Genomic DNA, 15,516 nt, shown 5'->3' on the forward strand with positions numbered 1-15,516 from the left:
TAATGCCCTGGCACGGTCTCAATAGTCTTTGCTGTAATGCATACATACAAACATAGCAAACTAAAATAAGGCAAAATAAATAGAGGTGTCAGATTTACAGGTTCCCCTTAGAGATTCCTAAAACCCTTTTTTTAAAAAAATCATTTAACCCCCAAACAAACAGACAAACAAAACCCAAAACATCCAACCTAGAAACAAAACTGCATTTATCATGTACATCATCTACTGTACAACAGATCTCCTTTCCCCTCACGGAAACTCCTGACACGAGCTTCTCCCATGTAACCCAGCTCAAAGTGTGATCTTTCCTAAAGAAAAGGAAAGATTTAGCCCGTGGGGCTGATCATTATGGAAACACCTGCCCCACGATCTCCCACCAGGATCCTCTGCAATTCCTTTCCCTTCCTCAGACATTGTGACCACGTTACAGAAATGCTTCTGAAGGACATCCAGGTTGTTTCCCTAGTGAGGAAGTCTCTCAGCCCTCAACACTAGCTCTAATTTTGCTCTCGTAGGGAACCGGTGCCTGGACAATGGCTGTGCTACAGAGCATGGAAGGGTATTGCTCCTTGAAGTCACTTTACCTTGCAGCATTTATACAGACATGATAGACTGAGAAGAGTGACTCAGTTCAAAGCAAGAGGAAGGGGTAGGGAGTCTTCTCCAGTCTTTCTGGGATCATCCTAATGCAACCTATGCAGCAACAGTGCAGCGACACAGAGGTGAGTGAGCACTAGACCTCTAGGGACGAATTCTGGAGAGTTAGAAAGTACTTCTTCCAGGTGTGAGGAACTTCATCATAAAGTCAGCAATTACTGCATTTCTGGAGCAAGCAGAACAAGCTCTCAATTATGCCTTTTTTTTTCCCCACTTTCCTTCTTCTCCACTTATTTCCAACACAGAGTGACTTCTCTGAAAATTCTGGTTCTAGGCACAGGTGCAAGAACAACAGCAGACCCTAGATTTTCTCCAGCTTCTCCAGTGAGGTTAGACCTCAGACTGCTTCCTAAAGCTACTCAAGAATAAGATTTTATTTCTCCTTCAGCACTTGGCAACTCAACCACAACTGCTGAAGAAGAGAGCATTATGTGCACTCAGTACTCAAGAGATGAGAATTTTGGCTTCAGCAAGAATCTGATACCAGGCTCTACAGCAAAGCCAAGTTTTTCCTTATCTTCTGTGTGGGTAACCTCATCTCATACAGTAGATAAGTTAATGGGCCTCTCTGCTTGTCAACACTTGTATGAAAACACTGCTTGCCTCAGTGTGAAACTGAGCTTTTCCAAAACCTTCTTTATGAAGTTTCACCATGGAGTCAAGAGCCTGGGGGACTGTCCAGCACACTGAATGAAGCTTTTGGCCACCACTGCTGATTCAGGGAGCCTGGGGCACTGGAGTGCTGAGAAAGTTGAGCTGCGTTGAATCAGGGCATGACTGAGATTTCTGTCCATCCCCTTAAGGATCCCACAGCTGATTTACAGGAGTTGCACAATCTCTCATTATTAATGTATGAGTCAAAGAGGTGGCAAAACTATATAGCAGCTTTCTTTGACTCTCAGTGTGACTGGAGTGTTGTCGCGTACCATCTTACAAGACCTCTTTACATCAGGGCTGAACTGTGTACACAAAGAGACAGAGGATTTATCACTCTCTGCTTTTGCTACATTTGTGGCCTGGCAAAGTGACTTCAGTTTCAGAAAGCACAGCAAAACCTGGTTTGACAAATACCGGGGAAGGTGAAATGCTGCATTTATATTCAAAGGGTTTGCCCTGAGGTGTTTCTTCTCTGCCAGCTGCCACACTGACAGTCTGCCTTATCAAACAAGTACCTGGGGAGCAAGGGAGCAGCTGTACTTGCACATCATCTTGCACCAGGAGTGACCTTGGCACTACACGGGAAGTTCTGGGTGAGTCCTAAACCCAGGGAGAACAAAGAGGGAGGGAAAAAACCCTTGAATGTTCTAATCCCTAAAAGCATAATCTTTGGAATTCAGGGATTATTCAAATCTAAACTCAACTGTATACCAATTTGGCACATATTACCACCTCTCATATGGCTTACATGGCATAGGTTACATGGCATGCTTTAAAACAAGACAAACAAAAGGGCTGGGATATATAGCAAGTCTACTTCAGGGAGCAGCAAGGAGCTTGTTAATATAATTTACAAGAGACATTTCTAAAAATCCATTTGTAATTTAAAATAAAAATGCTTAAAAAAGTGAGATTTTTCTCTTAAACTTTCAAAAACCTTTATGAAATAGTCTTTCTTCTACAAGGTGCTTGTGTCCACTGCAATAGGCATTGCTGTTAATAGCTAATCCCAGAAGGGGAGTGGGATAGTAAGGGAGGAGAATGCACCCAGCTCTTGTAAGATACCAGCTCTTTACGATGAGTATTGTACAGAGGCGCGGCAGTCTGGAATGTCCTAAATAGGGAAATTCTGGGGCAGGAGACTCAAAATTCAGTAAACAATGAAACATCAGAGTTTAACAATTCTGACTTTTTTGCTTCTCTCCATAGTCTACATAATTATTTAACTCTCAAAGTGTTCAGAAAACCACCACAGTTTGCTTCTCCAATATTGTAGTGTGTAATACTGATCAGGCAGCGTGCATTGCAGAGGAAGTTCTGTTCTGCAGACTCAGTGCAGAGCCTGAGGTTAAGTGACATTCAGAGAAAAATCAAACCAAATGATTAAACTTCCCTGGGATTCCTTGACATTTTGTGCTGTTGACTAATGCAGCAATTTTGTAGATGGTGGGTCCCTCTTCTAAAATGTTCTCTCTTTTCTTCCTGTCTAGGAGGGAGAATCCATCACCATTCTTTCTTTTCCTCTTTTCCTTCTCCAGGGAAGATAATAAAAAAAGAAGACAAGTTGGAAAAAAAAGGTAAAATAAAAAGGCCACGACAGCCCACATAATCCAATCCCTTTCCTAGAACCATGAAGACACACAGAATTCAAGCCTCTTCTTGGGTTCTTTGCTTTTCTGCTTATATATTTAATTCATGTAACTTAACTACCAATTTAATTGTTTCTTCTGAATTAAGCCAACTCCAAAGCCTGCTTGGCTTACACAATTCTGTGTCCTCCTTGCAAAACTCTCTGTTTTAATTATGGGGATTTTCCTTGGTTCATCCCAAGTGATTTCTTCAAAATGAGAAAGTCAGCGTGCTCCAAGGCTATCCTTTCATTCATATCTTGCTGAGTGACGTGGTTCCCCTCGGCAGGAATGGGGTGTGTGCAGTGGAGGTCAGGCTGTTAGACAGAAAGACCAGTTCATGCCAACAGCAATCACAGCTAGCATCAAGTGGAAAAGAAATCTCAGTTCCGGCAGGTAGCGAACCTGTTCGCTGTTTGCTACTGGAGACCTGTGAATGATAATAGGGAGCTCCCCAATTCCAATTTTGTACAAATGGATAAGAAAATTTCCACTGATTCTCTGCCAGCCTCCAGCAATGACAACAAGCTCTACAGTTATCTACTTGTAATCCCAACCTGGCAGTGACTTAGTTTTTTAAAGGAAAGCCAGAGTTTCTTTCCAAGAAGATGCATTTCATAGCTTTGAGATTCAACCACCAAGAAATTCCAGAAAACTCCTTCTAGCAAAGCAGAATCCAAAAGACTTTTGCAAATTATTATATGTTGATCCTGATTCTTGAATTTCATTTCATTACAGAAACTGAAGACTTCTTTCTAAGCTTTACTTGCTTTGGACAATGTAGGCCACACAAAAATACTAGACAGGACATGAGCTTAAATGCATTTTTCAGGTGCTAATCAATGGCTTATAAAATCCAATTCCAGAAGGTAATTGGAAACTTGAGAACCACATCCCAATAAACCCCTGAAGGCCAGTCTAGATCCTGAAGAAGTGATAGTTGTTTACAGAGTTGTTCTGAAATTAATCTTCCTTGTTATCAGCAAACTGGAGATCATGACTAGTTTTCACTTTGGCACACATAAAATTATCTTGTTCCAGCTGTGAGGCCATCTGCAAGGCCTTTGATGACACAACAAACTCCCAGAAGCAAATCTGTCAGCTCTGCATGGCCCAGTCACAGGCCCTGCTGGATCCACAGAGGCACTTTTATAATGGTTCAAATTAGGAGCACAGAAGAGGGATGAGAGGAAAGCTGATCATGGAAATGTAACGTCTCTAGCTACAGACCAAAGAAAGCCTTCGTGGCAGCTGTCAGCCAGGCACCGTCACACACATTCATCTTCCTTGTTTTGCACTTTTTCATCACTTTCTTTTGGTTGATTATTTTTCTTGCTCTTGTAATTAATAATTTAGCTTTGTCACCACCCGCTCACGGCTTGTCTCTAAGCCTTGGTTCCCTGAACGCTTGCGGTTACGCTTGAGCTTGGATAAGTCTTTGTCAAAGACTTCACCCGACCTTAATGCTGACACCAGGTCATCAAACTCCCCACTCTCTTCAGAGATGCTTCCAGCTTTTGCTTTCTTTTGTCGCCTCTCTTTTTCCCTCTGCTCTTTTAGCTGTGGAGAAGGACACAGAGACTTAGGATTAGCTAACCAAGATGCCAGATCACTAGGTACACTGCCAACAAGCAGCTAAAATGCATCAGCATAGATTAGGGAAAAAAAAAAAAAGAGGAAGAGCTTATCCACAAGGCCATCACCTGTGCCAAGAGCAACAAGAGGCCATGCTGGGCTTCTCTTCTACACAGGCGGGGAGGAAGCAGGAGAAATGAGGAATGAATAGCAGTGCACGTCTGCCTCACAAAGCACAACTGGCCTGCAGCAAGAGGACACACGGGATCTGTCCCTGCTGCTGCTGTTTTCCACTAATTTTACAGCAGGATAGTGCCAGCCCAGCTCTCTCTTTCCACTGCTCAGCTCCAGAATCAGTAGAACTGGAAAGGGATGGTGGTGGCTATCAGGTGGCTATCATCACTCACCCTGCAAATGCTCGCCCCACATTGCAGGAAGGCTCTTTCCATAGCCTCCCTCATGGCCTCCCTTAGGCCTATGAAACCATCCTACAGTGCTTTAACAGTGGGCCCTGAACTTTCCAGCCTGGCTGAAAGGAAAATCCTTGTGTCTAACAGTGAGGCTGCTAGCATCCTGGTGTTTTGCCTCTCTCCTCTTCTGAAAGGCAAAACCCACTGCTTTTGGCTCAGCAAACATTTAAATCAGCAGCTCCCCGCAGCGCGGGCTGGGGCCACGGCTGCAGGCAGGGCTAAGGCGCCAGCAGGGGGGAAGGAGGCAAGGGACTGCCGAGTTCTCAGGCAGCACAGAGGCTGAGGTTAGAGGGGGAGGCTGGTTCACACGAACCCCGGGGGACACACACGTCTGTCTCCCAGCAGCAAAACCCACAGAAAGCTCTCCTGCCCCGTCAAGGCCAGACATGGCCCCAGTAATCAAGGCTGGCCAGAGAGAAATACTGCCGGTGTGGGCTGCAGCAAGTGCCAGGGCATTTGCTGTGTCACCATGCACTGTCAGATGACAGGCACACAGCAGATGATGAGGGAGTCTGACTGGAAGCTGACCAGCTTGGCAGGACTGAGGGAAATCTGGCTTCTTTTCTTGCAGCTCAAAAGCAGGATAGCCTGGCATAGGGTGGTGGTAACTCCATCCTGCAAAGTGCCAGGGTAAAGATGCCTGAGCTACATTTGGTATCTGAATCCAAAGAGGGTAATTTGGGAGTCAAACGGTACATGCTTGAGAGCTGACAGGACAGACAGCAGGGAAAATGTCATCATGTGAGCACAGAATGATGCCAAAGAGAGGTGTCAGGGAAAAGAACATAAAACATTGGAATTTCTCTCAAGACATGAAAGGTGAGGGAAGGAAACATCTTCCTTTGCCCAGATCCTCACCATGGCCTCCATGCGTGCCCTGCGCTCCTCCTCTTCCTTTTTCTTCCTCATATTCTCCAGGTCTTGCTTGGCCTCTGCAAATGACTGTAAGAAAGTGTCGAAGATGCCAAAAAATTCATCCGGCTGCATCTTGCCCTCGGTCTCTCCAAAATGCTTCAGTGCCTTGGCATACTGTCAAGGGGGCAGAAAACACAAGAGCCATAATTAGGTAGGCAGTTTGGTGAAGACAGCAAGGACAGCTCGTGAGTAACCACACCACATAATTCAATACCCTCTGAGCATTCATGTGGCAAGAGTAGAAACTACCCCCAGCAACAGAAGTGCTTCTCCTTAAGGCAGGTGCCTCTGTCCCTGAAGAGTCTGCGCTCCTGGATATCCTTTGGGTGACACGCAGCAATACTGCTGGAGAGCACTAACTCTCCACTGATACAAAAAATGATGCTTAGCCCCTGAGAGCAATAGAGTAATTTCAGAGGATGACACTGTGGCCACATCTTGTCTGCAGCTGCAGGACAGCCAGGGCATGGGAGACAGTGAGATAGCTGGGGAAACAAGTGATTTTAGTCCACTTTCCCCTTCCATCTTCCCTTCAAATCCACTTTTAAAATGCCTGGAGGTAAGTCTTTTGCAATAAAGCTACAGTTTGTCTTCTCAGACACCTTCTGCCATGTCATCCATCTCTCTACAGTCCTCTGAGTCAGGGTGTTGCCAGGGAGAGAGGGGACTATAGACAGACAAGGCATGAGAGAGGGGCAAGGAAAGCAGCCAGGGCTCCCGGGCAGACTTAAAAGAGAGTGAATACATCACAAGTGGTTTTTATTTTAAAAGGCAAATGTTGAGGCTGCAGGACACATGGAGGCAGCCAACTGGCAGGACTTCAGTCAAAGGGCAGTCCCGATGGGGATATGGTAAATCCACAGCAACCCCTGGCTCTTGGACATCAGTCCTGCTGTAGTTGTACTCTCTCCTTTGCACTCTCACACTCCCAAGCATGTCTCATTGCTCTCCAAAATGCACTCAAATGCAAGCACATACAGCCTGTCATCAGCATGTACACACTTACAGTCAGTGCTGTGCAAGGACCCACATCCACTGCCCAGACACCCTCCCTCACACACCTCTGTGTGCTGCAGGCAGCCCCAGGAACACACTCCTGACAGTACTTGTGCCCTGATGAACAGCTTCCCTAGCATTCCCTGCTTGCACTTCAGCACACAACAACAGAGCAGCACAGCATCCTTACAAACCTCAACATTTAACAAACCAGGCTATGGACTGTCTTCAGTCTTTCTCATGGATGTATTCAGCTCATACTAACACAGCCCAGTTTCCCTTTCCTTATGTGGGTGCTCTTGCAGAATGGAAAAGACAGTAAGAACAGCTTAGGCTCTGATCCCAGCACAAAATGAGTTTGGAAGCAGGTCTTATAAACCCCTCTGGCCCTGTACCAGGTAAAGCATAAACAATGTCTCCCAGTCAACTGCAGGAGGAACAAATCTCCAAGGAAAGCAACTTCCTTCTGGCATAGCCTGAGAGATTCGGCATCTCCCTTTCTCTGCTATCCTGCCAGGCCCACAAAGCAGTTTGAAGCAATAGATTCTTTCTTCTTTCTTTAAAAACGCTGTGTTCTCAGCCAGAAACAAACAAAGAAACCCAAAGAATCTTGAAAAAAGAGTGTTGGAAGAAATGCAAGTTGCTTTGAGCTACCAAACATGGCAGGAGTTGAAGGAAACACTACATAGAAACAGCAACAGATTATTTCTCTGTTTAACTCCTTTCCTCTGAAGCCTCTGAAGCCATACACACAAGTATGTACACCTAAACCCTCTCCCCACCCCTCTCTGTAATTTTATCTGTATATAATATACACATAGGCTCTTTGAATATTAGGGACGTGCAGCAGTCTACAGTAACCCACAGTGAACGAGCACCAGCTATTTGGCAGAGGGAAAACCAGCTGTAAATACCACAGGGGGAGATAAAGCATCTCCATATGCTCTATTTTCTTGTCTTGCTTGCTCCAGTATGACAATCAGCCAGGGAGGCAGGGAAGTACCAGAGAAAGACTTCAGCACAGGCATTGCCCGACCTGCTTGAACACACAGAGCACCTGAAGCTCATTGCTCACAGTGGATGAGCTACCTTGAATCTCTTCCCACTTAATTTGTCATTAACTCCTCTGAAAATTGAGAGTAAAGCATAAATCAAGAGCAGTGACTAGAGCTGCCAGCTAGAAGGAAGACTTGTCCAACTGCTGCAAAGCCTGAAGTCAGGGGCAGCCCACAGGAGACAGCTGTTGCACCTTGTGATGCACTGCCTCCACCTGTGCTCAGCAAGGGTGAGTGAGGGCACGCACTGAAATGAGCTGGTTGAGTCCATGAACATCCAAATGGGTTTCCTAGTCACTTAGGAAAGTGGAGGTTGAAAAGGCAGGGGTTCCTTGCCTAGAGCTCTTGGATCCTACATACATGGAAGTCTCCTTTAGAGGGTGGTGTTGCCTGCCAAATGTTCAGCACAAGGCCTGTCACCCAACTGCTAGCATCAGCTAGTTTGTGTCACACTGGCAAGAGGAGCTTTTGCCACTGCCTGCCCACTGCCACTGCGAGCAGGAACAGCGTTGCTGTGCTGGAAAGACTCAGCAGCCTGGGAGCCTTCCAGACACACTCATGGGTCTAAGGTGCTGTGGTCTCTAAGCAGCAGCAAGGAGGCTGGGAACAGCCTGTCTTTGGTGCCCTGGAGGGACACAGGGCTTAGGAGGTCACCATCACTTACTGTAAAGCAGTGAAAGACAAAAAGCAAAAAATCTGTGAGCTGGATGACCTAAAATAACTACAAAAGGAAAAATCTGGAGTTCGCTGAAATAAACATTTTCCTTCTTTCTCTACCCTCTCTGGAAAAAAAAAGCTGACTGAGCAAAAAAAGCTGACTGAAGGCAAGTCAGGAGATCCAGCTTCTGCTGCCAGCTCTGCCCATGACGTGGCTTGGGAACTCGTGCTTCCCTTCTGAGCCTTGTGCTCTCCATTTCCTACAGAACAGAAAGTGTCACCCCACTAATTTGATATAGCAAATGGCAAAAAAAACAGTTGTTCTCATCTTAGGGCACTGCATTAATGTAATGCACAACTATAAAGAGAGACATGCTGTTTTTTCACTGTTTAAACTACGACAGACCCCTCTGGCTTTATCACTTCTTCTACTTCTCTGTAATTCTGCATCTGTGACCACATGTGCTTTTCCAAAGCACCGGTGCTGGAATGAGGGGCAGTGAGCTGCTGCAGACAGGTTCCACCTGCCCACAGTGGCTAAAATCACACTGCCTGCCTCACTCAGGGCGTTAAGAGGCAGAGAGGCACAGACCAAGGTGCTCTGGATCACAACCCTCTCTTCTGCTCTCTGTCATGGGGTTTGTGTCACTGTGTACAGATCGCTTGACTGTTCCATTGACAGATTCCCTGCCAAAAAAATCAGCTCTTGTGCACAGTTGTGAAATCAGTAGCTGAGTCCTCATGCATGAAAAATGCTTCCCAGAATTTTGTGATACACTCTAATACTGAGGGACAAGGGCTGAAACCTGCTTATTCCTGAAGTCATTTGGGGACAGACGACATGGGCAAAAGCAAAATGGAAAACTGTGTTTCAGCAGGTTTTCCACTGTAACACAGAATGGTATATATTTTTTCATTAAAAGATTCATTTCTGCACCATAAGGGCCCCCAAGCTCCACGATATAACAGGTCCACAAGCTCAGTGCCAGTTCTGCTTCCTCTGCCAAACTTTCCACTGAATTTATCCTCTTGCCAAAGCAAATCGTTTAGACAGTTGTTTATTTTAAAAAGCCATTTTAGCAAGGAGAGGGAAAGCGGGACAGCAGCACACACAAACTCTGCTGTGCTTGCCAATGAAATGTTAAACAGTGGCAGAAGACCTCTGGAAACGGCAGGAATGGGGATCTACGAGGAGGAGGAAAAACAGCCATGATAAAAATTTCCTGCTGTCTGTGCTGTCTGCTGTTGCAGGAGGAGCCAATATACAACTGAATTATACCATGTAGCCACGGAACTTGAACTGTATTCCCCAGACAAGCACTCTTGGGTGTGCTCTTATGAAGACACCAATTCAGTACTGAGGCAGGTCAAATAAATGTCTTTTCTCTTTATGGGACAACTTCAGACCAGTTAATGGAAAGAGGCCTGCCAATTTCAGGCAGGGCTGGGCCCAGCTCTTCTTGTGCCTAAATGCTCTTAAAGGATTCTCCCAGGAGTTTAACAGTTACATCGAGTTACAGGTGCTTTAAACATTTCTCATATGTGAGATGCCAACCTGCACTACAGCATATGCAGTTCTAAGTTGCTGTACAACAGCTATGCGATTTATTTACCAAATGGCTGGTGGTGTCTTTTGCAGGCTACCTCATCTTGACTCTCTCAGTCTCTGTCCTGATACATTCCTTATTAATATCCCCTAGTTGCTGACAGAAAACACCAGTACCCAAAATGCACAAATGAAGTGCACAGCCTACAACTGGCACTTAGACTACAGCATTTCTTTGTGCTTCATAGGATTCTGCCATTAATGACTATTTTCTTAAATGGTTTTCACTCAGCAAGCTTTCACTGCCTTTCTGTTCTCCAAAACAGTTACTGTAGGTGATAAGCTTATTAAATGTATGTGCAGATTGTGAACTCCTTTCTCCATCATGATAAATACCTTGCTTGAGAGGAACTGTCATCAGAAGGACTGGGAATGGACACTTTTCCTACCCACCTTGGCCAGGCAGTAGTCTCCACAGTGCCTCTGTAGAGAGGCTTAAGTTTGACATTTAGCACAGGAATGGCAATATCTGACCAAGCAGACTTTGTACTCCTAACAAGATCCAAAGTTTAAGACCTCTTAAAAACAGGTTTTTTTTATAAACCAAGCACAAAGCAGAACAGTTCTGAGGAAGTCTAGTGATCTAAGTTCATACCTGTAAATATTTAAGTACATAGCAAAGCTTCATATAGGACTATGTCACCTTTTTCAAGGAGAAAAATGAAATTCATACCACAGAAGGTTACTCTTCCTCTGCTTGGGCATTTTCATTGCCTCCCCACAGAAAACAGAAAAAAAATTCATGAACAAAATTCAACCTCTTCTTTCTTATGTAAAAAAAAAAAAAATCAATTTTCATCTGTTCAAACATATAAAAACTGGTGAAGGATTCCAGGGCAGAGTTTCACTTTCTCCTGCCTCAACCTTCCAGTTTATGGGAAATGGCAGAAAACATTATCCCTTGATCTAATCTATATACTCCCTTATAAAGTGGTATTGAAAGTGAGAAAAACACAAAAAGAACAAGAACCAGCTGTGCTAGAAAGCCTGTTTAGAGAGTTGGTCTAAGTTTTCAATCAGTTCCTACCCAAGCCATCTGTTTACTGCATGAAGATAAGTACAGTTACAAGGCTTCCTCTGCAAACATGGATGCCTGCATGTGACAACCTGGCCCTTTAAATTTAAAATATCACTTCCTTCCCATGGCCACTGACTTTCAATGGTTCTGTTTAAGCAAAAAGACCAAAAAAGTACTGCATGGGACTGTGAAAAATACTGTCTGCTGAGAAGGTCAGCACCATACCTTGGTAATGGATTGTTTCCATAACTAAAGAAATTACTTTTGCTAATATTGAAAAAGTGTAAAAAAATATAAAAACTTCCCAAGTTCGAAAAGATAATTTATGTTGTTTTAAGTCCCAGGTGAGGAAACATGGCTCTGATTAACTCATGGTAATCAATTAGCCACATCTATATTTAGGATACCCAACTCCAGCTGTTAAAACTAGGGCTTCATTATTATTAATAAATCTGTGAGTAAGACCAGTTCTTCCTAGGCTCCTTTGGATATTTTTCAAAGTCCTCCCTGCCCCACTACCTTTTTGTGCAATTTGCTTTGCTTTGAGAAATCAAAAAAAAGAACAGGATAATCAGATGTCTTGGTCCTTCTCTTCCTTTAATTGGCTAGTTCCATTATGTTTCCATGGTAAGAAAAAAGCTTGTGATTCAACAAGCACAGAGAGCCCATTGAGGTTGGAAGATGTTATAAGCTTTGCAAAGCACATCTGGTTTGTTGAAAATTTCCAGCTTTTTCCTTTTTTTTTCCCTTTTTTAAGAAAGAAAAGAGGAAAAAGAGGAAGAAGAGAGGGCCAAAATAATATGAAGCAAACATGAGAAATAGCTCAACACTGGTAAGGACAGACAGTTCCCTTACTGGAGTCCAAAAGCAGCTCTTTGCCAGTGGAAGAACCAAAGCCATAGGTTGAGCAAAAGTTGGAATGGTGTGTGTTCAAACACAGCAAGGCTGTGTGAGGAGAAGGTAGAGTAACATTTCCTAAGCATGTTATAGTCATTAAAATAAAACATCTCTTTATGTTGAGTGCTTTATGTTGGCTATGTCTAAAAAAGCGTGCAACAACTTCCAGACATAGTGGTCTGTCTGCAGGGACTTTCTCTGGTTATTTTTAAAGCAAAAGAATGGCATTTTTCCTGCAAGTGTCTGATCAAGGAAAGTTGCATTGCTGTGCTGGACATGTACCACTTGCTGGTTTTTAACCCCCAACTGAACTTTTGAAGAATCTGCATTGGGTTTTTGTCCTGGTGTGTCAAAAAGAAAGGAGCACCAACATCTTTAACACCAAACCAAAACTGTGCAGTCTAAGCTATGGACAGAGTGAATATCCTTCCAGATATGTGTGCCTAACTATAATGAAGTTGAAAAATTTACCCAGTCATAATGCAGAAGCCCCCAAACCATAGACGGCTGAGAAAAACTGGGTTTTTCTCAGTAAGTTTAGTGGGGTCCTAGAATGTAATTTTTTTTTTTTTTGTGCTTAGAAAGATAGTATGGTGTGAACATTATTATACTGGAAGTAGTTTGAATTTTCTTGAGCAATATGACAACAGTGAAAAATGGAAGTGCTCAGGGCCAGCCTGGAGGGGACTTTCCCAGTCTAGTGGGAGGTGTCCCTGCCCATGGCTGGGGGAGGAGGTTGGAACTAGGTGATCTTTAAGGTCCTTTCCAAGCCAAACCATTCTATGATACTATGAAAAAATTAGTCATGTTATTCTCCCCAGAATTTTTTTACAGCCTTAGTGGTGTTGGACTGCCCAGCTTTGCCCTCTGAGTGTTGCAACAGCTCCTGCCCCACTGGTATTTACCAGGGCAGCCCTCACTGGCAGCCAGTGGCTCCTGAGTTTGCAGCTGCAAGTCACTATTACCAAGTTATCTCCACAGTAAGGAAATGCTTTAGAATCACAAAATAACACTACTGCAGAGGAACTGGATGAATGAGGAGTCCTACTGTCAAGATCCTCGGCCTATATTTTCAAAATCAAAGGCCTGCTGATCCAACAATAATGCAATTAGTAATGATTTGTAATGATTTGATTAGTAATGCAATAGGTCCTTTAACACTAAAAGGACTGACACCAGAGTGGAAACAATTAAATCCAAAAAAAATAATATATTTGCTTCATATAGCCAAGCAGTTTTAACATGCCAGCCAACAAGGGCAGATTTGCCATTACATATCATTTACTTTAAAACTTGCTCTTCTCTAAACATTTTCATATGCTTATCATCTTTTCATATGAATTCTTCCTCATTCAGCTGAGAGGCAGAGGGATTAGTGCCAGACTCCAGCCATCAGCAAAGAACTGGCACCTCCTTAGGTGTACCAATCTGGTCATGGAGATGCAGACAGTGAAAGGACAAAATGATTGCAGCAGCACCAGAAGAATAACACACACGTGGTTCTGGGTGTGTAAGAAGAATCCAAGAACTTCAGACAAACCACACAGGTTTGGGATTTCTATCTTTGTACTGAAATACACCCAGTAACAGAGAAGTGGAAAACATCAAGCATAGCTGGTGTTGCACTGGACCAGCCACTAAGAAGAAAATGAACTCTATCCCAGCTGAAACCAGGACACCAAATTACCAGGTACATTTTTAAATGAAAGTGACAAAGCACAGGTGTCCCCAGCTGACTGAGCAGAGTGGACTGCAGTCAGAAGGGGAAGGTAAAAAGATACGAAGTCACCATCACTAACAAAAGACCCCTCTTTTAGCAGTAGCTTAAAAGGCATTCCCTTCCACACCGTGGCCAGGTGTGGTATCCTGTTATGGATACTGCCACTGCAATTCTATGCCACACAAGAATGACGTTAACGAAGATTAGAAAGAAGTGGAGAGGAGCACTGATCCTTCTTTTAATCCTAAAATATGTTCTAAATGGATATAGATCACATTAGAAAAAAGAAGAAACTTCAGTCGAAATAATTTTCAGTGTCTATTAAGTTTTCACAGCAATCCCAGCAGCTTAAATCGCTGTCCTCATTTTAATTCAGGCTTTTGACTGAGCTGGTGAAACTTTAATCACTTCAAAAGTAATTCTTACCTTGTCTCTAGCCTCGTTGAGAAGGTCTTCTAACTCTGAGAAGCTGAAACTGGCCACAGTGATGAAATCACTCATCACAGGAACAAACCTGTCCCCTGACTCTCGCATGCGTCTCTTCTGATAATCCAGTTCCTGAAAGAGAAGTAAGAGATAGAGACAGGCAAGTGTCAAAGACCTCAGTGATCAGGAGGAGCAGGAAAGTCCATCTGTTAACTCACTGCAGAGCATGCTCTGCTCCCACATTCATCCAGAGCTCTAACTTAGAAACCACTTTCTCCCTAAGTCAGAAGTTTTTAGGCAAGAGATGGGAGGTCATGGTAGGATGAAGGAAGGTCCTGGTTACAGTTTCGCTTATCCTCAAACAACAACCACTCCAAGAAAGCCATCAACATACTAAGCTTCTAAAGCAACTTTATAATTCAAGCATCAACTACATGTAGTGCTGCATTTTTTTTTTTCTATGTAAAATGACAAATATAAAGAGCTCTGTGTAGCAAGTGAGTTTAGGATTTTTAACAGAGAGTTCTGCTCCATCGTCTCTCCCACGGTCAATCAAAATGCTGTATACTTGGGAAAATGTGCTCTAGATCTCCTCTTTATTTCTCTGAGAAGGACCAGGTGAACAGCAAAAGGACATCAAAATTGGTTCTCCCACTAAAGGATGAGTAGATAAATGCCAGGTGCAACATTTGTTAGCATCCTGCTAAGGATTAGCTTGGATGTCATAAAAGTGACAGAGTTATAAACTGGGGCTATTGTGCTAAGAGCCATGGAAAAAGAAAAAAGAATACATAAAACCATAGGAAACAAAGATCTATTTGTCTGCTACCTACAAAAAGAAAAAAACTGATTGCATGATTCTTTCTTTCTGGCACAAGTTTTTTTGTTTTAAGCCAAGATTACCCATAGCTATTTCTTCCCTTACTTTAATCATCACACTTGAAACATGGAGAGAGCTGCAGAGCTCCTCAAACTGACTAATTTATAGTGAGACTGGATGTCTCCCATGCCTGTGCTTGGCTTGTGTGCTGTTGACAGTCTCATGGGGACAATGAAATTGTAATCTGGGCCTCATCTTTATTCTCAGCTGAATAATCAGTGGGAATGATAAAGCCTGACTTTCTCTGTAGGGAAAGCAGCATGAAGAAGCAGGTCAAGTTACGATCTGACCCTCTGTTCCCTTTGGAAAAAAACATTTTTGTGCAGGCTGCAAATCTAGCTCCATGCATGTTGGGTGCT

At 43.6% G+C, this 15,516-nt stretch overlaps 1 protein-coding gene across 2 annotated transcripts in view; it reads right to left on the reverse strand.

Moving 5' to 3' along the window:
* Positions 1-4,003: 4,003 nt before the first annotated feature.
* The window catches only part of DAAM2 (dishevelled associated activator of morphogenesis 2), a 174,001-nt gene continuing 162,488 nt past the window's right edge, over positions 4,004-15,516 (reverse strand). For both annotated transcript variants that reach the window (XM_063390854.1, XM_063390853.1), the window contains 3 exons: positions 14,278-14,409; positions 5,846-6,016; positions 4,004-4,502 (listed from right to left, as the gene is read on the reverse strand). In XM_063390854.1, coding sequence (XP_063246924.1) covers positions 4,287-4,502; positions 5,846-6,016; positions 14,278-14,409 — 519 coding nt within the window. In that variant the 3' untranslated portion in view covers positions 4,004-4,286. The remainder of the gene's footprint in view (positions 4,503-5,845; positions 6,017-14,277; positions 14,410-15,516) is intronic.

Source organism: Prinia subflava, chromosome 2 (assembly GCF_021018805.1).
Source record: "Prinia subflava isolate CZ2003 ecotype Zambia chromosome 2, Cam_Psub_1.2, whole genome shotgun sequence".
NCBI classification, from domain to species: domain Eukaryota; kingdom Metazoa; phylum Chordata; class Aves; order Passeriformes; family Cisticolidae; genus Prinia; species Prinia subflava.